Source organism: Hypanus sabinus, chromosome 4, assembly GCF_030144855.1.
Source record: "Hypanus sabinus isolate sHypSab1 chromosome 4, sHypSab1.hap1, whole genome shotgun sequence".
Classification (NCBI taxonomy): domain Eukaryota; kingdom Metazoa; phylum Chordata; class Chondrichthyes; order Myliobatiformes; family Dasyatidae; genus Hypanus; species Hypanus sabinus.
Window position 1 is genome coordinate 185,554,984 of NC_082709.1, and position 26,937 is coordinate 185,581,920.

The 26,937-nt window shown below is 48.2% G+C and overlaps 1 protein-coding gene across 3 annotated transcripts in view; it reads left to right on the plus strand.

Moving 5' to 3' along the window:
• The window catches only part of robo1 (roundabout, axon guidance receptor, homolog 1 (Drosophila)), a 342,597-nt gene that overhangs the window by 44,463 nt on the left and 271,197 nt on the right, over nucleotides 1-26,937 (plus strand). For all 3 annotated transcript variants that reach the window (XM_059968999.1, XM_059968997.1, XM_059968998.1), the window contains exon 2: nucleotides 2,939-3,265. In XM_059968999.1, the coding sequence (XP_059824982.1) occupies nucleotides 2,939-3,265 (327 nt within the window). The remainder of the gene's footprint in view (nucleotides 1-2,938; nucleotides 3,266-26,937) is intronic.

A 26,937-nucleotide genomic window follows, 5' to 3' on the forward strand; every position in this document is an offset into this window, starting at 1 on the left:
AAAGGGCCTGCACAACAAGAGGAGGCCTTTGGCTTTTTACTTTCAAACCCAAACTCAAACCCACTCTCTTCCCACACTCCTGTGACCACCGATGTGCTGTTTTTTATTATTAATTCCTATGCTAGCATTTAATTTTTGGACATGGCAAGCATTTTCCAATAGCGGGACAGTCTAGGCCCAGAGGGCACAATGTCAGATTAGAACGATGTCCCTTTAGTAAGAGGGTGGTGAATCTGTCGAACTCCTTGCCACAGACGGCTGTGAAGTCTAACTTAACGGGTGTATTTAAAACAGAGACTGATAAGTAAAGACATCAAAGATGATGGGGAGAAGCCAAGAGAATGGAGTTGAAAGGGCAAATAAATTAGCCATCATTGAATGGATGAGCAGACTCAATGGGCTGAATGGCCTAATTCTATTCCTCTGTCAAATAGTCTTAAGGTCTACTGCTTCGAACTGGAAGGTCGCTAGGCCATCTATGAAAATGGTTAACTCTTGTCTTCTTTAGGAATGGGTCTTGAGTTATAGACAGGCCTGGAGGGGGTTTAAAGTGAGTCAGGCAGCTTCTCCCATCAGTCACTGGCATAATAGTCATTATCACTGAGTCTGGCTTTTATTTCAATCTTTATTTACATTTAAATTTCACAGCAGCTGCTGTGTTGGGAATTGAATTGATTGGTCCAGGCCTCTGGATTACTAACCCAGTAACATCAGTGCCATGCCACGCGGTCGTAGTCTCCAGTGGATTTATGAATGACAGGAATTTCCCTGAATTTATCCCTGTTTTGCCTGTATGTGGGGCTCAGTGAGTGAGGGCTGAAGTTCAGGGACAACTTGTGAACCTCCTCTGGACCCGCGCCAGGACCAGCACATCTTTCTTTAGATATGGGGACCAAAGATATGATGGCTATACCTTAATGAAAACCTCATTTATTGTCTGTCTTTCTTTTTGTCTCTCACTCTTTTTCTCTCTCTTTCTCCCTCTCTTCCTCTCTCTCCCCTTCTTTCGTTCCCTCTCCCCTTCTTTCTCTCCCTCTCCCCTTCTTTCTCTCCCTCTCCCCTTCTTTCTCTCCCTCTCCCCCTCTCTCCCCCTTACCCCCTCTTCTCCCCTCTCTCCCTCCATCCTTTCTCTTCCTCCAGGGTTGAAATGTCTAGAAGGTGAGAGGGAGTAAGTTGAAGGGGAATGTGAGGGGTAAGTTTTTTACCCAGAGAATCATGGATGCCTGGAACGTGCTGCCTGGTATGGTGGTAGAAGCAAATACATTAGAAACTTATAAGAGATGTGTGGATAGGCAGATTGATGTAAGGAAGAGGGAGAGATATGAGCATTGTGTAGAAAGGAGGAATTAGTGTTTGAATGTTTTTGATTTGCTTTTTAACTGGTTTGGCATGACATTGCGGGCCAATTGGCCTGTATCTGTGTTCCTGTTTGTGTTCTCTCTCTCTCTCTCTCTCTCTCTCTCTCTCTCTCTTTCTCCTTCAATCTCTTCTCTTTCTCAATCTCTCTTTTTCTCCCCATGATTAGTACATTTGTAGCTGACTCTAAAATAGTTGTTCTAATGGACAGTGAAGAAGGTTAAGTGAAGATTACATTGGGATCTTGATCAACTGGACCAGAGCACTGAAGGACAGCAGACGCAGCTTGATTCTGGTGAAAGCTTCCAGTCAATAGTGGAGACTCTGACTGCCGTCCAGCAACAAGTGTGCTACCATGTTATCATCATTTCGTTTTTAGTGTAACCTTGGTGGGCACCCATTTCCTACACTGACCATGCTTCACCAGTTGTAAGACGTTATGAGGTGGCAAATGGGCATTATTATACAACCCTGTTCTGGTGAAGGGTCTTAGCTTGATATGTCGACTCTTTATTCCTGTCCATCGATGCTGCCTGACTGCAGTATTTTGTGTGTCTGACTCGAGTGAGTGGCTGTGAGGCACTCTCACCCTCAGAGGTGGAAGTGTAACAAGGAGCAGGAGCAGGCCACATGGCCTGTCAAATCTCCCTTTGCCATTCAACGTGATCATAGCTGTCCACCCCAGATCTCATCATTAGTAATAATCTTTCAAGAATCACCAAATTCTGGAATGGTTCTGAAGGACTGGAAAATGTCACTCCACTTTCTAAGAAGGGATAGAGGCCAAAGAAAGGAAATTGTAGACCAGTTAGCCTGGCTTCAGTGACTGGGAAGGTACTGGAGACCATTATTAACAATGAGATTTCAGGGAACTGTGAGGCACATGATAAAATAGGCTATATTTCCTTCAGGGGAAATCTCGCCTGACAAATATGTTGGAATTCTTTAAGGAAATAACTGCCACGAAAGACAAAGGAGAGTCAGTGGCTGTTTATTTGAATTTTCAGGTCTTTGACAAGGTGCTGCACATGAAGCTGCTTAACAAGATGGTATTACAAGAAAGGTACTAGGATGGATAAGGCAGTGGCTAATTGGCAGGAGGCACAGAATGGGAATAAAGGGGGTTTTGGGTTTTCTGACTAGCTGCCGATGACTGGTGGTGTTCCATGAGGGTCTGTGTTGGGACTGATTCTTTTCACATTATATGTCAATGATTCAGATAATGAAATTGATGGCTTAGTTGCAAAGTTTGCAGATGATGTAAAGGTAGGTGGAGGGGCAGGTACAGTTGAGATGAGGTATAGGTGGAATTGAGGGCAGCTGACGTTCTACAGCAGTGGGATGGGAAACAAAAATCAAATTCCGATTTCTGGTTCGGAATGCTGTTGTTCGCCTCAGTTGTTTACATGTTTTTTTTTCCCTTCTCTTGCGCATTGTGTTAGTCTTTAAATATTTTTTAATTGAGTTCCTTTGGGTTTCCTGCTTTGTGGCTACCTGTGAGCAAACAAATCTCAAGGTTGTATAATATAATGAAGGAATGTTGAACCTTGAATCTAATCGTTTTTGTTCCCGTCTCGCCCAGGATCCCGACTCCGCCAGGAGGACTTCCCGCCCCGCATCGCAGAACACCCCTCCGACCTGATCGTCTCCAAGGGGGAGCCGGCCACGCTGAACTGCAAGGCGGAGGGGAAGCCGAGCCCCACCATCGAGTGGTACAAGGATGGGGAGCGGGTGGAGACGGACAAGGACGACTCCCGCTCCCACCGCATGCTGCTGCCCAGTGGCTCCCTGTTCTTCCTGCGCATCGTCCACGGGCGCCGGAGCAAGCCGGACGAGGGCAGCTACGTCTGCGTGGCCAGGAACTACCTGGGGGAGGCCGTCAGCCACAATGCCTCGCTGGAGGTGGCAAGTAAGTAGATGATGGTTCTTCTTCATGGACACTTGATAATCCATGTTGTCGTTGTTGCTTCACTGTGGGTCATTTGAATTGCTTTGGTGTGAGATTTGGGCCTCCGTTGTGGCTTGTGTTGTCCATGTCCCAGTGAGACCAATGACTGCTTAATGGAAGTAACAACTCTTAATGGATGCTATCATTGGGAGATTTGACCTCTGTACATGGATGGGCTGCTGGTGAAATTCCACCTTCTGTTAGTACGATGTTTGGTGATGATTTTTCACTGTGGCCACCTAGCTGTTGCTGGTCACTGAATGACGGAGGTGTCCAAGCCAGTTTCATGTCTTAGTATGTGAGACATTTGCTTCTGGAGTTGGCATGTGTGCTGAAAGGACTCTTGTCAAAGCTTGGCGCTGGCGGTCTGGAGGGAAAGTACGAGCGGTCTGGAGGGAAAGTACGAGCGGTCTGGAGGGAAAGTACGAGGAGTCTGGAGGGAAAGTACGAGGAGTCTGGAGGGAAAGTACGAGCGGTCTGGAGGGAAAGTACGAGCGGTCTGGAGGGAAAGTACGAGGAGTCTGGAGGGAAAGTACAAGCGGTCTGGAGGGAAAGTACGAGCGGTCTGGAGGGAAATTACGAGCGGTCTGGAGGGAAAGTACTAGCGGTCTGGAGGGAAAGTACAAGCGGTCTGGAGGGAAAGTACAAGCGGTCTGGAGGGAAAGTACGAGCGGTCTGGAGGGAAAGTACGAGGAGTCTGGAGGGAAATTACGATCGGTCTGGAGGGAAAGTACAAGCGGTCTGGAGGGAAAGTACGAGCGGTCTGGAGGGAAAGTACGAGCGGTCTGGAGGGAAAGTACGAGCGGTCTGGAGGGAAAGTACGAGGAGTCTGGAGGGAAAGTACGAGGAGTCTGGAGGGAAAGTACGAGCGGTCTGGAGGGAAATTACGAGCGGTCTGGAGGGAAAGTACGAGGAGTCTGGAGGGAAAGTACGAGCGGTCTGGAGGGAAAGTACGAGCGGTCTGGAGGGAAAGTACGAGCGGTCTGGAGGGAAAGTACGAGCGGTCTGGAGGGAAAGTACGATCGGTCTGGAGGGAAAGTACGAGCGGTCTGGAGGGAAAGTACGAGGAGTCTGGAGGGAAAGTACGAGCGATCTGGAGGGAAAGTACGAGGAGTCTGGAGGGAAAGTACGATCGGTCTGGAGGGAAAGTACGATCGGTCTGGAGGGAAAGTACGAGCGGTCTGGAGGGAAAGTACGAGGAGTCTGGAGGGAAAGTACGAGCGGTCTGGAGGGAAAGTACGAGCGGTCTGGAGGGAAAGTACGAGCGGTCTGGAGGGAAAGTACGAGCGGTCTGGAGGGAAATTACGATCGGTCTGGAGGGAAAGTACGAGCGGTCTGGAGGGAAAGTACGAGCGGTCTGGAGGGAAAGTACGAGCGGTCTGGAGGGAAAGTACGAGGAGTCTGGAGGGAAATTACGATCGGTCTGGAGGGAAAGTACGAGCGGTCTGGAGGGAAAGTACGAGCGGTCTGGAGGGAAAGTACGAGCGGTCTGGAGGGAAAGTACGAGGAGTCTGGAGGGAAAGTACGAGGAGTCTGGAGGGAAAGTACGAGCGGTCTGGAGGGAAAGTACGAGCGGTCTGGAGGGAAAGTACGAGCGGTCTGGAGGGAAAGTACGAGGAGTCTGGAGGGAAAGTACGAGCGGTCTGGAGGGAAAGTACGAGCGGTCTGGAGGGAAAGTACGAGCGGTCTGGAGGGAAAGTACGAGCGGTCTGGAGGGAAATTACGAGCGGTCTGGAGGGAAAGTACGAGGAGTCTGGAGGGAAAGTACGAGCGGTCTGGAGGGAAAGTACGAGCGGTCTGGAGGGAAAGTACGAGCGGTCTGGAGGGAAAGTACGAGCGGTCTGGAGGGAAAGTACGATCGGTCTGGAGGGAAAGTACGAGCGGTCTGGAGGGAAAGTACGAGGAGTCTGGAGGGAAAGTACGAGCGGTCTGGAGGGAAAGTACGATCGGTCTGGAGGGAAAGTACGAGCGGTCTGGAGGGAAAGTACGAGGAGTCTGGAGGGAAAGTACGATCGGTCTGGAGGGAAAGTACGATCGGTCTGGAGGGAAAGTACGAGCGGTCTGGAGGGAAAGTACGAGGAGTCTGGAGGGAAAGTACGAGCGGTCTGGAGGGAAAGTACGAGCGGTCTGGAGGGAAATTACGAGCGGTCTGGAGGGAAAGTACGAGCGGTCTGGAGGGAAAGTACGAGGAGTCTGGAGGGAAATTACGATCGGTCTGGAGGGAAAGTACGAGCGGTCTGGAGGGAAAGTACGAGCGGTCTGGAGGGAAAGTACGAGGAGTCTGGAGGGAAATTACGATCGGTCTGGAGGGAAAGTACGAGCGGTCTGGAGGGAAAGTACGAGCGGTCTGGAGGGAAAGTACGAGCGGTCTGGAGGGAAAGTACGAGCGGTCTGGAGGGAAAGTACGAGGAGTCTGGAGGGAAAGTACGAGGAGTCTGGAGGGAAAGTACGAGCGGTCTGGAGGGAAAGTACGAGCGGTCTGGAGGGAAAGTACGAGCGGTCTGGAGGGAAAGTACGAGGAGTCTGGAGGGAAAGTACGAGCGGTCTGGAGGGAAAGTACGAGCGGTCTGGAGGGAAAGTACGAGCGGTCTGGAGGGAAAGTACGAGCGGTCTGGAGGGAAATTACGAGCGGTCTGGAGGGAAAGTACGAGGAGTCTGGAGGGAAAGTACGAGCGGTCTGGAGGGAAAGTACGAGCGGTCTGGAGGGAAAGTACGAGCGGTCTGGAGGGAAAGTACGAGCGGTCTGGAGGGAAAGTACGAGGAGTCTGGAGGGAAAGTACGAGCGGTCTGGAGGGAAAGTACGAGCGGTCTGGAGGGAAAGTACGAGCGGTCTGGAGGGAAAGTACGAGGAGTCTGGAGGGAAATTACGAGCGGTCTGGAGGGAAAGTACGAGCGGTCTGGAGGGAAAGTACGAGCGGTCTGGAGGGAAAGTACGAGCGGTCTGGAGGGAAAGTACGAGGAGTCTGGAGGGAAATTACGATCGGTCTGGAGGGAAAGTACGATCGGTCTGGAGGGAAAGTACGAGCGGTCTGGAGGGAAAGTACGAGCGGTCTGGAGGGAAAGTACGAGGAGTCTGGAGGGAAAGTACGAGGAGTCTGGAGGGAAAGTACGAGCGGTCTGGAGGGAAAGTACGAGCGGTCTGGAGGGAAAGTACGAGCGGTCTGGAGGGAAAGTACGAGGAGTCTGGAGGGAAAGTACGAGCAGTCTGGAGGGAAAGTACGAGCGGTCTGGAGGGAAAGTACGAGCGGTCTGGAGGGAAAGTACGAGCGGTCTGGAGGGAAATTACGAGCGGTCTGGAGGGAAAGTACGAGGAGTCTGGAGGGAAAGTACGAGCGGTCTGGAGGGAAAGTACGAGCGGTCTGGAGGGAAAGTACGAGCGGTCTGGAGGGAAAGTACGAGCGGTCTGGAGGGAAAGTACGAGGAGTCTGGAGGGAAAGTACGAGCGGTCTGGAGGGAAAGTACGAGCGGTCTGGAGGGAAAGTACGAGCGGTCTGGAGGGAAAGTACGAGGAGTCTGGAGGGAAAGTACGAGCGGTCTGGAGGGAAAGTACGAGCGGTCTGGAGGGAAAGTACGAGCGGTCTGGAGGGAAAGTACGATCGGTCTGGAGGGAAAGTACGAGCGGTCTGGAGGGAAAGTACGAGGAGTCTGGAGGGAAAGTACGAGCGGTCTGGAGGGAAAGTACGAGGAGTCTGGAGGGAAAGTACGATCGGTCTGGAGGGAAAGTACGATCGGTCTGGAGGGAAAGTACGAGCGGTCTGGAGGGAAAGTACGAGGAGTCTGGAGGGAAAGTACGAGCGGTCTGGAGGGAAAGTACGAGCGGTCTGGAGGGAAAGTACGAGCGGTCTGGAGGGAAAGTACGAGGAGTCTGGAGGGAAAGTACGAGGAGTCTGGAGGGAAAGTACGAGCGGTCTGGAGGGAAAGTACGAGCGGTCTGGAGGGAAAGTACGAGCGGTCTGGAGGGAAAGTACGAGCGGTCTGGAGGGAAAGTACGAGCGGTCTGGAGGGAAAGTACGAGGAGTCTGGAGGGAAAGTACGAGCGGTCTGGAGGGAAAGTACGAGCGGTCTGGAGGGAAAGTACGAGGAGTCTGGAGGGAAATTACGATCGGTCTGGAGGGAAAGTACGAGGAGTCTGGAGGGAAATTACGATCGGTCTGGAGGGAAAGTACGAGGAGTCTGGAGGGAAATTACGATCGGTCTGGAGGGAAAGTACGAGCGGTCTGGAGGGAAAGTACGAGCGGTCTGGAGGGAAAGTACGAGCAGTCTGGAGGGAAAGTACGAGCGGTCTGGAGGGAAAGTACGAGCAGTCTGGAGGGAAAGTACGAGCGGTCTGGAGGGAAAGTACGAGCGGTCTGGAGGGAAAGTACGAGGAGTCTGGAGGGAAAGTACGATCGGTCTGGAGGGAAATTACGAGCTGTCTGGAGGGAAATTACGATCGGTCTGGAGGGAAAGTACGAGTGGTCTGGAGGGAAAGTACGAGCGGTCTGGAGGGAAAGTACGAGGAGTCTGGAGGGAAAGTACGAGGAGTCTGGAGGGAAAGTACGAGCGGTCTGGAGGGAAAGTACGAGCGGTCTGGAGGGAAAGTACGAGCGGTCTGGAGGGAAAGTACGAGGAGTCTGGAGGGAAAGTACGAGGAGTCTGGAGGGAAAGTACGAGCGGTCTGGAGGGAAAGTACGAGCGGTCTGGAGGGAAAGTACGAGCGGTCTGGAGGGAAAGTACGAGGAGTCTGGAGGGAAAGTACGAGGAGTCTGGAGGGAAAGTACGAGCAGTCTGGAGGGAAAGTACGAGCGGTCTGGAGGGAAAGTACTAGCGGTCTGGAGGGAAAGTACGAGGAGTCTGGAGGGAAAGTACGAGGAGTCTGGAGGGAAAGTACGAGGAGTCTGGAGGGAAATTACGATCGGTCTGGAGGGAAAGTACTAGCGGTCTGGAGGGAAAGTACAAGCGGTCTGGAGGGAAAGTACGAGCGGTCTGGAGGGAAAGTACGAGGAGTCTGGAGGGAAAGTACGAGGAGTCTGGAGGGAAAGTACGAGCAGTCTGGAGGGAAAGTACGAGCGGTCTGGAGGGAAAGTACGAGGAGTCTGGAGGGAAAGTACGAGCGGTCTGGAGGGAAAGTACGATCGGTCTGGAGGGAAAGTACGAGCGGTCTGGAGGGAAAGTACGAGCGGTCTGGAGGGAAAGTACGAGGAGTCTGGAGGGAAAGTACGAGGAGTCTGGAGGGAAATTACGAGCGGTCTGGAGGGAAAGTACGAGCGGTCTGGAGGGAAAGTACGAGCGGTCTGGAGGGAAAGTACGAGCGGTCTGGAGGGAAATTACTAGCGGTCTGGAGGGAAAGTACGAGCGGTCTGGAGGGAAAGTACGAGCGGTCTGGAGGGAAATTACGAGCGGTCTGGAGGGAAAGTACGAGCGGTCTGGAGGGAAATTACGATCGGTCTGGAGAGAAAGTACGAGCGGTCTGGAGGGAAAGTACGAGCGGTCTGGAGGGAAAGTACGAGGAGTCTGGAGGGAAAGTACGAGCGGTCTGGAGGGAAAGTACGAGCGGTCTGGAGGGAAAGTACGAGCGGTCTGGAGGGAAAGTACGAGCGGTCTGGAGGGAAAGTACGAGCGGTCTGGAGGGAAAGTACGAGCGGTCTGGAGGGAAAGTACGAGGAGTCTGGAGGGAAAGTACGAGCGGTCTGGAGGGAAAGTACGAGCGGTCTGGAGGGAAAGTACGAGGAGTCTGGAGGGAAAGTACGAGGAGTCTGGAGGGAAAGTACGAGCGGTCTGGAGGGAAAGTACGAGCGGTCTGGAGGGAAAGTACGAGCGGTCTGGAGGGAAAGTACGAGGAGTCTGGAGGGAAAGTACGAGGAGTCTGGAGGGAAAGTACGAGCAGTCTGGAGGGAAAGTACGAGCGGTCTGGAGGGAAAGTACTAGCGGTCTGGAGGGAAAGTACGAGGAGTCTGGAGGGAAAGTACGAGGAGTCTGGAGGGAAAGTACGAGGAGTCTGGAGGGAAATTACGATCGGTCTGGAGGGAAAGTACTAGCGGTCTGGAGGGAAAGTACGAGCGGTCTGGAGGGAAAGTACGAGCGGTCTGGAGGGAAAGTACGAGGAGTCTGGAGGGAAAGTACGAGGAGTCTGGAGGGAAAGTACGAGCGGTCTGGAGGGAAAGTACGAGGAGTCTGGAGGGAAAGTACGAGCGGTCTGGAGGGAAAGTACGAGGAGTCTGGAGGGAAAGTACGAGCAGTCTGGAGGGAAAGTACGAGCGGTCTGGAGGGAAAGTACGAGCGGTCTGGAGGGAAAGTACGAGGAGTCTGGAGGGAAAGTACGAGCGGTCTGGAGGGAAAGTACGATCGGTCTGGAGGGAAAGTACGAGCGGTCTGGAGGGAAAGTACGAGCGGTCTGGAGGGAAAGTACGAGGAGTCTGGAGGGAAAGTACGAGGAGTCTGGAGGGAAATTACGAGCGGTCTGGAGGGAAAGTACGAGCGGTCTGGAGGGAAAGTACGAGCGGTCTGGAAGGAAAGTACGAGCGGTCTGGAGGGAAAGTACTAGCGGTCTGGAGGGAAAGTACGAGCGGTCTGGAGGGAAAGTACGAGCGGTCTGGAGGGAAATTACGAGCGGTCTGGAGGGAAAGTACGAGCGGTCTGGAGGGAAATTACGATCGGTCTGGAGAGAAAGTACGAGCGGTCTGGAGGGAAAGTACGAGGAGTCTGGAGGGAAAGTACGAGCGGTCTGGAGGGAAAGTACGAGCGGTCTGGAGGGAAAGTACGAGCGGTCTGGAGGGAAAGTACGAGCGGTCTGGAGGGAAAGTACGAGCGGTCTGGAGGGAAAGTACGAGGAGTCTGGAGGGAAAGTACGAGCGGTCTGGAGGGAAAGTACGAGGAGTCTGGAGGGAAAGTACGAGCGGTCTGGAGGGAAAGTACGAGGAGTCTGGAGGGAAAGTACGAGCGGTCTGGAGGGAAAGTACGAGCGGTCTGGAGGGAAAGTACGAGCGGTCTGGAGGGAAAGTACGAGCGGTCTGGAGGGAAAGTACGAGCGGTCTGGAGGGAAATTACGAGCGGTCTGGAGGGAAAGTACGAGCTGTCTGGAGGGAAAGTACGAGCGGTCTGGAGGGAAAGTACGAGCGGTCTGGAGGGAAAGTACGAGGAGTCTGGAGGGAAAGTACGAGCGGTCTGGAGAGAAAGTACGAGCGGTCTGGAGGGAAATTACGAGCGGTCTGGAGGGAAAGTACGAGCGGTCTGGAGGGAAATTACGATCGGTCTGGAGAGAAAGTACGAGCGGTCTGGAGGGAAAGTACGAGGAGTCTGGAGGGAAAGTACGAGCGGTCTGGAGGGAAAGTACGAGCGGTCTGGAGGGAAAGTACGAGCGGTCTGGAGGGAAAGTACGAGCGGTCTGGAGGGAAAGTACGAGGAGTCTGGAGGGAAAGTACGAGCGGTCTGGAGGGAAAGTACGAGGAGTCTGGAGGGAAAGTACGAGCGGTCTGGAGGGAAAGTACGAGCGGTCTGGAGGGAAAGTACGAGCGGTCTGGAGGGAAAGTACGAGCGGTCTGGAGGGAAAGTACGAGCGGTCTGGAGGGAAAGTACGAGCGGTCTGGAGGGAAAGTACGAGGAGTCTGGAGGGAAATACGAGCGGTCTGGAGGGAAATACGAGCGGTCTGGAGGGAAAGTACGAGCGGTCTGGAGGGAAAGTACGAGCGGTCTGGAGGGAAAGTACGAGGAGTCTGGAGGGAAAGTATGAGGAGTCTGGAGGGAAAGTATGAGGAGTCTGGAGGGAAAGTACGAGGAGTCTGGAGGGAAAGTACGAGGAGTCTGGAGGGAAAGTACGAGCGGTCTGGAGGGAAAGTACGAGCGGTCTGGAGGGAAAGTACGAGCGGTCTGGAGGGAAAGTACGAGCGGTCTGGAGGGAAAGTACGAGCGGTCTGGAGGGAAAGTGGTCTGAGTTTGTGAGGGAAAATCACTTGCAAGCCAGCCAATCAGCTTGACGGTGTGTTTCTTATAAACTGTTCAAATGGAAGCATCGAGTCTTCTTGTGACTGTCTGGTTGGCATCTCCTCACTCTCATTTCACTTGGTAACTGTTGGCTGTTGAACCCGTTTTCTGTGTGGTTAGAAGCTGGAAAAGCAGACTTGCTGGTTTTGATCCAAAAGATGTTCCTGTGTGATTGGAGTAATTTGTGCGTCTTTTGTTATTCTTGATAATGGATCTGATTTTAATTCAAGCGAAGTATGTTCTAAATGTGATATTCTTTCCACTGATTATGCTGGGTAAAAAGAGATGATTCACCCTGGCTCAGAGCTGTATGATCTGTTACAGTACATGTTATACAATGGCTATGAGGGGTGATTCACTCGGGATAGTCCTTGCGTGTGACAGTGTGGGGAGTACAACACTGAAAGGGAAATGTTTCTCCTTCCTGATATTATCTGGATCTGCCACATTCCAGGGAATAAAGTCCTAGACTACTCAACTTGGACCTCCAAATCTGGGCAAATTCCTGGGAAAAAAGTCTTTTCTGCACTCTTTCCAGTTCAGTAACATCTTTCCTGTAACAGGGCAACCAAAAGTACGCACGAAATGTAGGCAGATGGTGTAGTATCAGTGACAATTTTGGTTTCTTGCTGTAAGGTAAGTCCAAATTTCAAATTAAATTTATTATCAAAGTACGGATATGTCCCCACATACAACCCTGAGGTTTATTTTCTTGCAGGTATTCACAGTAGAACAAAGAGAGTCAATGAAAAACTACACACACTGACCAACAGCCAATAGGCAAAAGAAGACAAACTGTGCAAATACAAAAAGAAAACAAATAATAATAATAAATAAGTAAAGACTGTACATAATACTGAGAACGTAAGTTGTAGATTCGTTGAAAACGAGTCCATAGGTTGTGGAATTATTTCAGAGTTGAGGCGAGTGAAGCTGGTTTTGGAGCTGAGGGATAATGACTGTTCCTGAATTTGATAATGTGGGACCTGAGGTTCCTGTATAGGTACAGTAAGTGCAACCAGGCATTTCCCACTAAAGTTGGATGGGACTGCAGTCAAAAGACACGGGTTAAGGGTGAAAGGGGAATATGAGGGGAAACTTCTTCACTCAGAAGATTGTGAGAGTGTGGAATGAGCTGCCAGCATGCGGTGAATGCAAGCTCGATTTTCTTCTTTGGCTGTCCATCGATTTTCGATGATGGCTGAGGCCTGGGCAAGGTCGTATGGAAGACCTGCGGTTGCCCATGCAGCAAGTCTCCCCTCTCCACGCCACTGATGTTGTCCAAGGGAAGGGCATTAGGACCCATACAGCTTGGCACTGGTGTCGTCGCAGAGCAATGTGTGGTTAAGTGCCTTGCTCAAGGACACAACACACTGCCTCAGCTAAGGCTCGAACTAGCGACCTTCAGTTCACTAGACCAACATTTTAATTACTTGGCCAAGCTTGATTTTAACATTTAAGAGAAGTTTGGATAGGAATATGGTTGGTAGCGATATGGAAGGCTGAGGTTGATAGGAGTAGGCAGTTTAAAAGGCTCAGCATGGACTAGATGGGCTGAAGGACCTGTTTCTATGCTGTATTTTTATATATTTTTATATCACTCTACCTCCTTCCTGATGGTAGCAAGGAGAAGAGAGCGAGGCCTGCGTGGGAGTGGGTGGTTTATGATGGATGCTCCTCTTTTGTGTGCTTTGTAAATGTGCTCAGCGATGGGGAGGGCTTTTCCTGTGATGGACTAGGCAGCATCCATCACCTTCTATGCATCCGTTTTCGCTCATGACGAAGCCCAGTCTAGAACTGAGGGGCATAATTCCACAGTCAGGGGTTTTCTGTTTATCAAGAACAAAAGAAGGAATTTATTCCCTCAGAGAGTTTTGAATTAAGTCTGAGACAAATATTTGGACTCCAGGGATCAGGGGAGAGAGGCAGGAAACGAAAACAAGTGTTTCATTTGTGTTCTGATCTCTTGTCTGGGTGGAAAGTTCAGCTTGGGACCCTTTGTGTTTGGAGAGTTGATATTGTAGGTTAGAATGGAATGTGGACTCCAATGAATGCTATGATAGAAGCCACTTCAGGCTAGCTTTAGCAATTTTAAATCCTCATGCAAACCTCAAACTGTACTTGATTTAAATGTTATAGGGTACTAGAGCAAAGTGACAAGCCCTTTGACTCACCTAGTCCATGCCAAGCTATCACTCTACCTTGTCCCATTGACTTGCACTGGAACCATAGCCCTCCATTCCCCTCCCATCCATGTATCTATCCAAATTTCTCTTCCATGTTGAAATTGAACCCACATTCACCGCTTGCCTGTTCACACTCTCACCACCCCTTGAGTGAAGAAGTTCCCCTCATATTCCCCTTCCATATTTCATCTTTCACCCTTAACCCATGACCTCTAGTTAGTCCCACCCAGCCTCAGTGGAAATGCTGTTAAAAGAACGCTTGGATCTACAGTTTCCTCCCGTTTGCAGAGTTATCTAGACCAAGAGACGTGAATCTGTTGGGGTTTCTATTGTATCCGATGCAGCCTCTTCGACATTGGTGAGACCCAACATAAATTGGGGACTGCTTTATTGAGCACCTCTGCTCCATCTGCCAAGAGGGGAATTTCTTGGTGGCCAATCACTTTAATTTCTTTCCCCATTCCCGTTTTGATATGTCAGTCCCTGGCCTCCTTTTTTGCCACAATGAGGACACTCAGAGTAGAGGAACAACACCTCATATTGTGTCTGGGTAGCCTCCAAACTGGTGGCATGACGGAAATTCTCCTTCCACTATTTTTTCAATCACCCTTCTATTTCCCACTTCTCCTCACCTTCTCCCGGGTGCCCTCCTCCTTCCCTTTCTCCTATGGTCTACTCTCCAATCCTAGCAGATTCCCTCTTCCACCCATCACTTCCCAGCTTCTTACATCATCCCCCACTCCCTCACCCACCTAGCTTCATTGATCACCTTCTAGCTTGTCCTGATGAAGCGTCTCGTCTTGAAACATCGACTGTGTGTTCGTTTCCATAGATATTACCTGAACTGCCGAGTTCTACCAGCAACTGTGTGTGTTTCTCTGGATTTCCAGCATCTGCAGAATCTCTTGTGTTTATGAAAGGGGTTTGTTTCCATTCCTGAGGAGGATTAGTAACTTAGAATGTGCGAGCTTAAATGATTAAACTGTGCCCGATTTGTTGAAAGATTGACACTCTCCACCGCTTGCTTTCAAACAAAATCCTTAATATAACACCTTTCATGACCTGAAGAGATTCCCCCAAAGTTCCACGCTGCTGGTGAAGAGTAATCACCGTTACAGAGCTGGAGATTCAGCAGACAAACAGTGTACAACAAGATTCCACAGGCAGGAATGAAATAACATTCAACGTCACCCGCTCTGGTGATTCTGGTCAAAAGTTCAAAGTAAATTTATTATCAAAGTACGTATATGCATGGAGGGGAGGGTGGTTTAAACTGGGGTTGAAGGGGGATGGGAACCAGAGAGCCAGAACAGATAATGGAGTGGTTGTGGAAAAGGATGTTAAGCCTTCATACAAGGTATGGAATCAAAAGATTGAGCACGATGGGACTAATGTTCTAAGCTGCATATATTTCAATTCAAGAAGTAACATAGGAAAGGTGGATGAGCTGAGGGCATGGATCAGCCTGTGGATTTATGACATTGCAGCCATTAATGAGATGGTGCGGGACTGGCTGACCGGCAGCTTGATGTCCCGGGATTCCGTTGTTTTAGACGTGATAGGATGGAAGAGATTAAAGGGGGAGGGGTGGCAGAGACATTATAGGGGGAGGGGTGGCATTACTAGTCAGGGAAACTGTCACGGCAGTGCTCAATCAGAACAGACTGGAGAACTTGTTTAGTGAAGCGTTGTGGGTGGAAATGAGAAAAAGAAAGGCAAGACCACTTTTAATTTTTAAAAATTTTAATTTAGAGATACATTGTGGAATAGGCTGTCCCAGTCCTTTGAGCCACGTTACCCAACAATCCCCAATAAACTGGATTTGACCCTAATCTAATCACAGAACAGTCTAGTACAGGTACAGGCCCTTTGGCCTGCAATGTTGTGCTAAACCAGCTAAAACCTCCCAAACACTCATCCTTCCTACCTACACAATGTCCATATCCCTCCATCTTCCTCATGTTCATGTGCCTACCTAAACGTCTCTTGAAAGACAAAAAATGTATTTACCTCAACCACCATACCAGGCTGCAGATTCCAGGCATCCATCACTCTGTGAAGAACTGACTCTCATATCCCCCTTGAACCTACCCCCCTCACCTTCAATGCATGCCCTCGGGTATTAGGCATTTCTACTGTGGGAAAACAAGATCCTCCCTGTCTACTCTATGCTCTATCAGATGTTCCCTCATCGTTTGCTGCTTCAGAAAAAGAAAACCAACCCAAGTTTGTTCAGTCTCTCGTGAAAGTACTTGCCACCTAAACCAGGCAGCATCCTGCTAAACATCTTCTGCACCCTCTGCATCCTTCCTATAGTGGGGCGACCAGAATGGGACAAATTGCAATGTCCAATCAACCTAGTGACTGGTACATCTCTGGACTGTGGGAGGAGCTGGAGCACCTGGGGGAAACCCATGCATTCCACATGGAGGATATAAAGAAACTCCTTTCAGAGAATACCAGAACTGACCTCTGAACTCTGATGCCCTGAGCTATAATAGCATTGCACTAGCCGCTACAATACCATGGTGGCGGTATTCCGCTCCACTATCAGATTTCTGAATGGTGCATAACCCCATGAACACTTCATCATTATTTTATTCTCTTTTTGCACCACTTATTTAGTTTTTATATATGTCTTATTATAACTTACAGTGATTTTTAATAAATTGCATTGTACTGCTGCCGCAAAGTAACAAATTTCATGACACTATGGAGAGGGTACAGAGGAGATTTACCAGGATGGTGCCTAGTTTGGAGAACAAGTCATATGAAGCAAGGTTAGCAGAGCTGGAACTTTTCTCTTTGGCGCGTAGAAGAATGAGAGGGGACTTGACAGAGGTCTACAAGATTATGAGAGGCATTGATAGGGTGGATAGTCAGTACCTGTTTCCCAAGGCACCAATAGCATATGTACAAAATTAAGGGAGGGAAGTTTAGGGGAGACATCAGGGGTGAGTTTTTTACACAGAGGGTTGTGAGTGCCTGGAATGACTTGCCAGGGATGGTGGTGGAGGCTAAGACATTAGGGGTATTTAAGAGCCTCTTGGACAGGCACACGGTTGAAAGAAAAATGGAGAGTTATGGGGCAGTGTGGGTTTAGTACTTTTTTTTAAGGATATGATGGGTCGGCACAACATGGAGGGCTGAAGGGCCTGTACTGTGCTGCAGTGTTCTATGATTCTATGAATGTAAGTGGCAATAAACTTGATTCCTATTCTGAATGAAAAGACGTACAGTAGCTGTTCTTGAATCTGGTGGTTTAGACTATAGGCTTCTGTGCCTCCTGCCCAACAGTGGTGGTTGTCTGTCCTGTGCAATGATGGTAAAAACTGTGTGGTAGAGGTTTAAAGTGCAAAAGCCGTTGCACTGGAACAGTTCCACTTTCTAGATCTCTAAAGTCCAGGTCCAGTTGTACGAAGAAGCCTCAAAACTGGGGTCTTCCTTGATTGAGGTGGATGACCATGACATTTTCTGTGCCTTCGGTCTCCATGGAACCGCCTGTAGATCTCATCCGCCCAGTCCAGTCGTCGCATGCTGGGACAGGCATATCCCTATCTCACCAGGGTATGAGGCTGCCGGCTTTCCATACATAGATTAGCCCGGCAGTCAAAGTGAAGTACCGGGATGTGGCGCTGTTGCATGCGAACACCTACATGGAGCCACGGGTGAGAGAGCTGAGTGTCCGGTGGGGACCAAGGTTGAGTGAGCTGCCCTGGAATGGACACAACAAGCCCCTCACCAGAGGTGCTTCCCATCCCTGGACACCCCATAGACCCCGAAGGCAGCTGCAAGAAGGTGGCATGGCCCAGACCGTGGGGAACGTTGACGATCGATCCAGTAGCCAGATAACCTCCTGATGTGCATGCCTTTGGGATGTGGGACAAAACAAGAGCACACAGGGTTATTACCCATATGGTCACAGGGAGAACGTGACAAACTCCACACAAACAGCACCCAAGGTCACGATTGAACGTGGTTCTCTGGTGTTGTGACTTCCAAAAGCCGACCTGCTGGAAGATGATGAGTCTCTGCAGGAAGCATGGAGCTGAAGTAGCACCAAACCTTGGCAGCTCGCGGGGAGAAAAGGCCAGCTCGACGTGGTGAGTTTCACGTTGACAGTTTTGCCCAGAACTCCCCAACAGCACTCTGATCCCCAGCAGGATAGAAGTGAAAACTAGATACAGTGTTCCATCACTTTTCCTATCTTGAGGCACAACCATTTGTGCTAATTTGACAGATTTTTAACAGGTTACACAACTAATTCCACTATAGCTGTTAATATGCCAACAGCAATGGTTCTTGTAAAGAGCATATTTTAAATTACCTCAAGAGGGCAAGACTTAACTGGGGCACTAACATATGACAGTTATTTAATATCTGAATTGTGCTTGGGGCTAGGTATACTGCTATCAGAAGCTGACTTGTGCCCATAAGCTTCTTCCTCACAATATAAGCCACTTAGCCATCTCCTTGGCAATTGAGACACAAGAGATTCTGCAGATGCTGGAAATCTCAATCACCAAATGCTGGAATTTCCAGAATTCTCCTTTATCATACGTTCACAGCCACTGGTGAGTTCTGTCTGTCACAGTTCCAAGCTTTCTGTCCATAGCCGTCATCTGTTAACTCAGCAGTAAAAGGAGGTATCCTGTCATGTGGCCAACCTGGTCACACTGATCAATGGCACTCCCTTCCCTCTGTAAACAAAACCACACCGTTTTTCATACCTGACTTTAAATCTGCTTCTCTCTCCACAGATGCTGTGTGACCTACAGTGATCTTCCAGTGTTTCCTGTTTTTAGTTCAGTGTTCCAGCATCTGCTGCATTTTGCTTTTTTGTCCCATCTACATTTCTCAGTACTGTGAACCATCTTGCCTCTGGAACTGAGTTGCTGTGGTTACAACTCCCATTCCAGTTTAAAAGAATTTACAGTCAGTGTCCTCTTTACAGGGTAGAGGAGTGGAACTCGGTGTGGTCTTCTGCCGCAGTAGCACGTTCTATTTAAGGTTTGATGTGTTATGCATTCAGAGGAACACCACTGTTGTAATACCTGGTTATTGAGTTATTTTTGCCTTTCTGTCAGGTTGAACCGGACTGCACATTCTCCTCTAACCTTCCTCATTAACAAGGTATTTTTGCCCACAGAACTGCTGCTCACTGAGTGTTAATTTGTTTTCACACCATTCTCAGCGAGGCAGGACTTTCCAGCCTTTTTTTTAATGCCTTGGGACCCCTACCATTAACGAGCGGTCTGTGGACCCCAGGCTGGCCGCTCATTGGATGTTTTTTGGTATTCAATCTCTGTCAACTCCAGAGACAGTTTTGTGTGAAAATCCCAGGAGATCAGCAATTTCTGAGATACTCAAACCACCCTGTCTGGCACCAACAATCATTCCACAGTCAAAGCCACTTGGATCACATTTCTTCCCCATTCTGATGTTTGGTCTGAACAATATCTGAACTTCTTGACCATGGCTACACGTTTTTATGCATTGAGTTGTTACCATGTAATTGGCTGAGTTGATATCTGTATTATAGCTAATAAAGTGGTCACTGAGGGCATATTTGTAATTTATAGTCATTTTATGTCTTTGCACTGTATTCCTGCTGCAAAACAACAAATTTCACATCATATGTCTGTGATAATAAATTTGAGTCACAGGGCAATACAGCATAGATACAGGCCCTTCGGCCCAACTAATCTATGCTGACCATGCTCACCATCCAGCTATTCCCATTTTCCAATTATTGTGATGTACCTCTAAGCTAAAAAAAATTCACGCTGCCAGGATGTGGACTGAATAAGCAGAATATGAGGTGGCTGTCCCTCTGGTTTGCATTTAGCCTCCACATGGCAATGACACGGACAGACATGACAGTGTGGGCCTGAGAGCATATCAAAGCAGTGGGGCCTGAGGTTTGTTTGGTCTGAGCGCTGGGCCAGATTGAAAAGTCAGGGTGATCTCTTCACAGACTGTGGCTTGCAGCTAAAGCGCTCCTGGATCAGCTGCAGCGATGATTGGCTTCATGGCTGGGACTCACTTTCACGAGCTTCAGTGGTTTGCATGATTCGCTTTTTGTTCCCTGCATGTTGTGTGCCTGACTGTCTTTTTTTAATGGGTTCTATTGGGTTTCTTTGTTTTGTGGCTGCCTGTAAGGAGATGAATTTCAAGGTTGTACGTAGTATACATACCTTGATAATGAATGTAATGTGACTTTGAATGGGAAGGAGAATCAAAATGGCTGGCATTCATGAATTCCAGACTACCACGGTGGATGGAGCAAAGGTGCCACTAGCCTCCTCACCATCGAGGGCATCTTCAGTAATCAATGCCTCAAGAAGGCAGCATCCATTGTTAAAGGCCCTCACCATCCAGGACATGCCTTGTTATTACAACCATCAGGAAGAAGGTATAGGAGCCTGAAGACACACACACAATATTTTAGAAACAGCTTCTAAAATCCACCATCAGATTTCTGAACGATCCGTGAGTCCACTTTTGGACTCTTTTTGCGCTACTTACTTATTTTTATCTGCCTTACTGTAACTTCTAGTTTTTTAGGGTTTGCAGTGTGCCACTGCACAGCAAATTCCACAAGGTGTATCAGTGATAACAAATCTGATTCAGATTGTTTTTGTACCCCGAGAGACTTCGCAGCTCCGGAGACTGTGGGGAGAAACCTGTCGTAGGCAGATTCAAGGGACCCATTGATGAGGTGTGTTACTTTGATATGCTGACCTCTCACCCCTCCACTGCCCTTTTGTTTTCTCTCACTGTGCTGAGGGGTTGCTGAGGGGAACCTTGCTTCTGCAGTGGGCACCGCAAGGAAATACACTCAGGGACCACTGAATTAGGTACATATTAGAGAGGGTGCAGGGGAGAAGAGGATTAGGTATGTACCTAATAGAGTGGCCACTGAGTCTTTATTCATGGTCTTCTTCTGCTGTCTATTTCAAGGTTTGATGTTCTTCTGCACACCACTGTTGTTACACGTGGCTATTTGAGTTACTGTCCCCTTCCTGTCAGCTTGAACCAGTCTGGCCATTCTTCTCTGACCTCTCTCATTAACGAGGCATGGGAGTGGCTTCTTCAGGGCCCAAGCCAGGGCAGAGTTGATATGGAGATCCGTCTGTTGCCCATGCAGTGGGACCCCCCTCTCCACGCTGATGACAGGGCCAAAGGAACGACGGAGGTCGGTACAGTTTGGTGCCAGCAGCATCGCAGGAGTGGCCGTGCCAGTGCTGGGTACAGCAGTCAGCCACCTTTGCCCCTTCTCCTGTCAGTGAAACAGCTCCGCTGGGCATAAGAACTCTGCCACACGTGAAGGCCAGGAGCTGGACTTGGTTGTCAGAGGCTGTCTGAGACGGACGCCGTGAAGAGCATTTGTTTAGCAGTGGGAGCTCTTCCCCACTACCACCCTTCGGCTGTGGCTATGTTTTTGTACCGTTCTCTGTAACCTGTTGTGTGTGATCTCCCAGGAGATCAACACTTTCCACACAGTTTGACGGGGTGGTTCAGAAGGCATACGGCACACTTGCCTTTATTAGTTGAGGCATTGAGTTCTAAAGTCAGCAAGTTATGTTGCGGCTTTATAAAACTCTGATGAGGCTGCTCCTGGGGTATTGGGTACAGATCTGGTTGCCCCACTATAGGAAGGATGTTGAGGCTTTGGAGAGGGTGCAGAAGAGGTTCAGCAGCATGCTGTCTGGACAAACTTACCTTGTTTTCTATGGAGCGGTGGAGGCTGAGAGGAGATCTGATAGAGGTTTATAAGATTCTGAAAGGCATAAATCGAATAAACAGATAGTACCTTTTTCCAACAGTTGACATATCTATTACTAACAGGCATCTATTTAAGGCAAGAGGGGACAATTTCAAAGGAGATGTGAGGGGAAAGATTTTTATACAGAGAGTGTGGGTGCCTGGAATGCACTGCCTGGGGTGCTGGTAGAGACAGAAAGATTAGAGACTTTTAAGAGACATTTAGATAGGCGCGTCGATGTGAGAAAATGGAAGGATATGGACATTGTGTAGGCAGAGGGGATTAGTAAGGTTACCTTTTGGAATATTAATTAAATTGGATTGACCCTTCCTGTGCTGTACTGTTATTTGCTTTATGTTTGTTTTGAGATATGCAGACCACCCCATTTGGCACCAACAATCATTCCACCGTCAAAATCACTTAGATTACATGTCTTCTCCATTCTGATGTTTGGGCTGAACAGCAACTGAACCTCTTGACCGTGTCTGCATGCTTTTGTGCATTGAGGTGCTTTCACATGATTGGCTGATTAGGTATTTGCATTAGCGAGCAGGTGTACCGGTGTACCTAATAAAGTGGCCACTGAGTGCACATTGAAAGTGTGCCCATTGCCTCCTGTAACGGGATCCAATGGGAAAGGCACAAGAGAGTGCAGCTGCTCAGCAGGGAACTTTGATCAAAGCTTTGTACATTGTCCATAGCCGCACATAACCTGCAGCTATACTGCATTGTCTGGGGCAGCTATAAGAGGCCTCGCATGACAGGTCAGAGATGATCCCTTCTGTGTTGGTTAAATTACAGGATCAGATACATGTAATGAAGCCTTGCTTAATGAGACACCTACTTTCCTTTCTCATTTTCCTCCCCACACCCACCCCTGGACTGACAAAAGGCCCCGAGTCAGGCACTGTGGAGCTCACACGGGTTACCCTAGGTGTCTGATTACCATCTCCTTCCTTCGTTCACAGAGTAATCAGGCCTGGATTGTAAAAGCCGCCTAACTGGCAGGGCTGATGGCACCGATAAGGCCCACATTTCTCTCCCTGTTCCTGTCTCCTACACTCACCTTGCCGTTTTAAGTAACATTCCTTGCAAGAGCTGCTTTGATGAGTATCGGGGATCTCGCAAAGAACAGCTCTTCCAATGTAGACTGCAACAAGCAAGTGTCCTCCCTCTCTCACTCCCTTCCCCCTCTCTCTTTCTCTTTATCTCCCTTTTTCTCTCTGTCTTCACTGAGTTGGGCTGAGAAGAGGCAAGTGCACTTCAATCCCAAAAACTGTGATGTGAGACACTTTTAAAGGTCAAGCTTGAGGGGAAGGTGTAAGGTTAACGGCAGGAATCTTAGCAGCGTTGAGGAATGGAGAAATTTATTTATTTATTGAGATACAGCAAAGAGTAGTCCGTTCAGGCCACACCACCCGGCAGTCCCTTGATTTAACCATAGCCTAATCATGGGATAATTTACAACAACCAATTAAACTACAAACTACCAACCAGTATGTCTTTGGACTGTGGGAGGACACCAAAGCACCCAGATACAAACCACACAGTCACAGGGAGAACGTACAAATTCCTTACAGGCAGCAGCGGGAATTGAACCCATGTCATCCGTACTGAAAAACGTTGTGCTAACCGCTACGCTACTGTGTCACCCATCTTGGGGTGTAAGTCCACAGAGCTCTCAAAGTTGCCCCATAAGAGTGGCAGCGAAGGGGTATGCAGTACTGGCCTTCAGTAGTGGGAGGACTGAGTTCAGGAAGCCAAGGTAATGTTGCAGCTCTGTAAAACTCTCACTAACCACACTTAGAGGAAGGATGTGTAAGCTTTAGAGAGGGTGTGGAAGAGAGTTACTAGGACCCTGCCTGAACTAGACAGCATGTCTTACGAGGGAGATGAGGCATTTTTCTTTAGAGCGGAAAAGAGGTCACTTGATAGATGCCTATGGATTATGAGAGATGGAATGGACTGCCACATCACTTTTTCTAGCGTGGCAACAGCCAAAACCAGAGGTCATCTGTTCAAAGAGAGTGAAGCAAATTAGAGGGGAGGTGTCAGAGGTAGGTTTCTTTACACAGAAGTTGATGACTACCAGCGGAGGTGGGAGAGTCCATCACAGGTAAAGCTCCACAACCCATGGACTCACTTTCAAGGACACTTCATCTCATGTTTTGCAATATTTATTTATATTATTGTTTCTTCTTTGTGCATTTACTCAGTCTGCTGTCTTCTATAGTTGATTGAAAGCTCTAGTTGGGCAGTCTTTCTCTGATCCTGTTATTGTTACTGTTCTGTAGATTACTAGAGAATAGTTGCTATTCAATAAATTTATTGAAATGCCCATAAGAAAATGAATCTCAAGGTTACTTGTGATAACATATATGTACTTTGATAATAAAATTTACTTTCCTGGTTGGTGCAGTCTTTCCTTGATTCTATTATGGCTATTAGATTTATTGAGTACATCCCCAAGACAGTGTATCGCAGGGTTGTATATAGTGGCGTGTATGTGCTTTGATATTAAATTTACATTGAACTTTGAAATAATAGGAACATTTCAGAGACTCTTTGATTGGCACATGGATGTAAGAAAAATTGATGTTTCTGGATGTCAGTTTGATTGTGGAGGAGCTTTAGATAGGACAGCACAACAGGGCTGAAGGGCCTGTACTGCGCTGTACTGTTCTACCAGCAAAGTACCATTGAAGTGTAACAAAAGAAGTGAAGCAGCCAATTTATGGAAAAGCACCACTGAAGTAATCTGTTTATCATTAGAAGTGTTAATGAGGCAGAGACAAAGGTGAAAGAACACTGGCACAGGCTGGTGCTGTTGTGATCCAACGGATTTAATTAGCCAAGTTAGTGATACGACTGTACTGGCAGATAGACAATGGACCCTGAATGAAGTCGTGCCTTTCCTGTTCAAGTTGTCAGGTGTGAGGTTTTTTGAGCGTGGAAGGACGGTTTAACTTTGTTCGGAGAGCAAACTCTTAGCATTGTGCCAACTGACAGCTTGATCCTTGGATGAGAACCAGATTTTTCCAAGAGAAGACAGGACGCAGCTCCTCGTGTGAAGTACGATGGAAATATGAAGCTGTCTGTCCTGGACACAGCACAGTGGCCAGGGAGGTGACGTGAAGAATGAGCGGCGCAGGAAAACCAGAATGTCCCCATTGACCCATATCGATGCAATTTAGAAACCATTCTGTCTGGATGGATCACAACTTGGTACGGCAACTACTCCTCCCATCAGCACAAGGAATTGCAGAGAGCTGTCCGTTACAGGAACCAAAGTCCTTCATGCAGTCCATAATACTCAATTAAAACAGTCAGCATAATCAAATAATGTGCACAAAATGCTGGAGAAACTCAGCAAGTCAGGCAATATCTATGGATAGAATTAAACAGTCAACATTTTAGGCCGATCCCCTTCAATACTGGAAAGGAATGAGGATGATTTTCAGCATCGGCAGATTCTCTTATTACTTACGAGCATAGTCAAATGCCTCTCCCACCCCAGACATTTTCTCTTTTCCCGTGTCCCCTAAGGCAGAAAATATAAAACACTAAAAGCATGTACCACCAGGCTCAAGGACAGAGTCTACCCTGTTGTTTATGAAGAAGGTACAGGAGTCTCAGGACCCATATCACCAGGTTCAGGAACAGTTATTACCCCTCAGTCACCCGGCACCTGAACCAGAGAGGATAACTTCACTCAACTTCACTTGCCCCATCATCGAAAGGTTCTCACAACCTATGGACTTACCTTCAAAGATTCTTTGTCTGATCTTCTCGATATTTATTGTTTATTTATTTACTATTGTTTTTTCTTCAGCACAAGCTGATAATAATAATATTTCTTTATTTCTTTCTTTTTGTGTTTGCAAAGTTTGTTGTCCCTTCACACAGTTGGTGAGATCTTTTATTGATTTTATTATGGTTATTGGATTTATTGAGTATGCCCACAAGACAATGAATTTCAGGGTTGTATATGGTGACATATATTTACTTCGATAATACATTTACTTAGAACTTCAATGTTTGGTCTGCTGAATGGTATGTTTTGACTTCACAGGGTACGTCGTTATGGCCTTGCATCTTATTGGTTATTCTCTGTAACTGTGACACTGCTGTCCCTTGTACTTCTTGTATACATGATAAAGCTGGAATGATCTGCCTGAATCAAATGCAGTCAAAAGTTCCGCACTGTATCTTGGTACATGTGACAATAATATACCAATTACATATCTTTGACAAAGGAGATTAAAGATTACAGAAATGAGTAGAGTAGGTGGAGGAAAGGAGGTAAGGCTTGAAAGGTGATTGAGCCTGGCCTGGCTAAGCTGAGATTCGAAAGAGACATTGTTGTGTTCTTCTTGTTGCTACTGCTTGTTATTCCGGGCATGCTATGTTGGTGCTGGAACTTGCAGGCATATTGCTAGGTTCACCTCCTATCAGATTCCTCATTCTTCAGCCTTTTACCTTTTCCACCTATCATCTCCCAGCTTCTTACTTCATCCTCCGTCCCCCACCCACCTAGTGTCACCTACCACCTTCTAATTTGCCCTCCTCCCCCTCCCCCCCCACCTTCTTATACCAGCTTATTTATTGAGATACAGAGCAGAATAGGGCCTTCCAGTCCTTTAAGCTGCACTGCTCTCGCCTAATTAGGAGACAATTTACAACAACCAATTAACCTACCAACCAGTGCATCATTGGACTGTGGGAGGAAACCAGAGCATCCGGAGGAAACCCATGTGGTCATGGGAAGAGCATACAAACTCCTTACAAACAGTGGTAGGAATTAAACCCATATCGCTGGTATTGTAAAGTGTTGTGCCACCGTCTTCCCCCTTTTTCCAGTCTCAGTTGGAAACGTAAACTGTTCATTTATTTCCATAGAAATTTCAGCCTCAACCGCTGAGTTTCTCCAGCATTTTGTATGTATATCCATATGTTGAGCTGGTTGTTAATGTAAACAACACACTTCACTATATGTTTTGATGTCATTGTCATAAAATAAATAATGAATCTGAATTATTACCTCTTTCGTGCTCACTGAAGGGCATAAGCTACAAGGGACCCTAAGGCTGAGATATTTAAGGTAATTCTATCAGAATCAACATTCAACAGAGGAGACACGTTGAGACTTGAGAGCGAGTGCACTGGATGGATGAAGGGTTGGAAACGTGACACAGCCGGATGTCTCGGAGCAGTGTCTTGTTAGATAAGCTATCTATCTCAGTTTAGGCCTAAACAATGATAAACAGCTGTATTCAGCCAAAAACCTTGCTTTGATATTCTCCTATGTACAAGCCCAACATCAGAACATGACCGAATAACCTGGGTTTGGCGTCTGGATTAGTCAGAGAGTCGTACGTCACAGGTATAGGCCATTCAACCTGTGTTAACCATCTAGCACATCACAGAAACCAGCCTCTCCTCCATGCACTCTGCCTAAACTGCTCACTGCCTCAGTAAAGCAAAATCCGAGACACCACTCTCTCTAGGCATTCCCTCATTCCACCACCCCATCCCGCACACATAAGGCAGAAAGTACAAATACCTGAAAGCACATACAACTAGACTCAGGGGCACCTTCTGATGAAGGGTCTCTGCCCAAAATATCACCAGTTTATTCCTTTCCATAGAAGCTGCCTGACCTGCTGAGTTCCTCCAGTATTTTGTGTGGATTCCCAGCATCTGCAGAACTTCATGTTCAG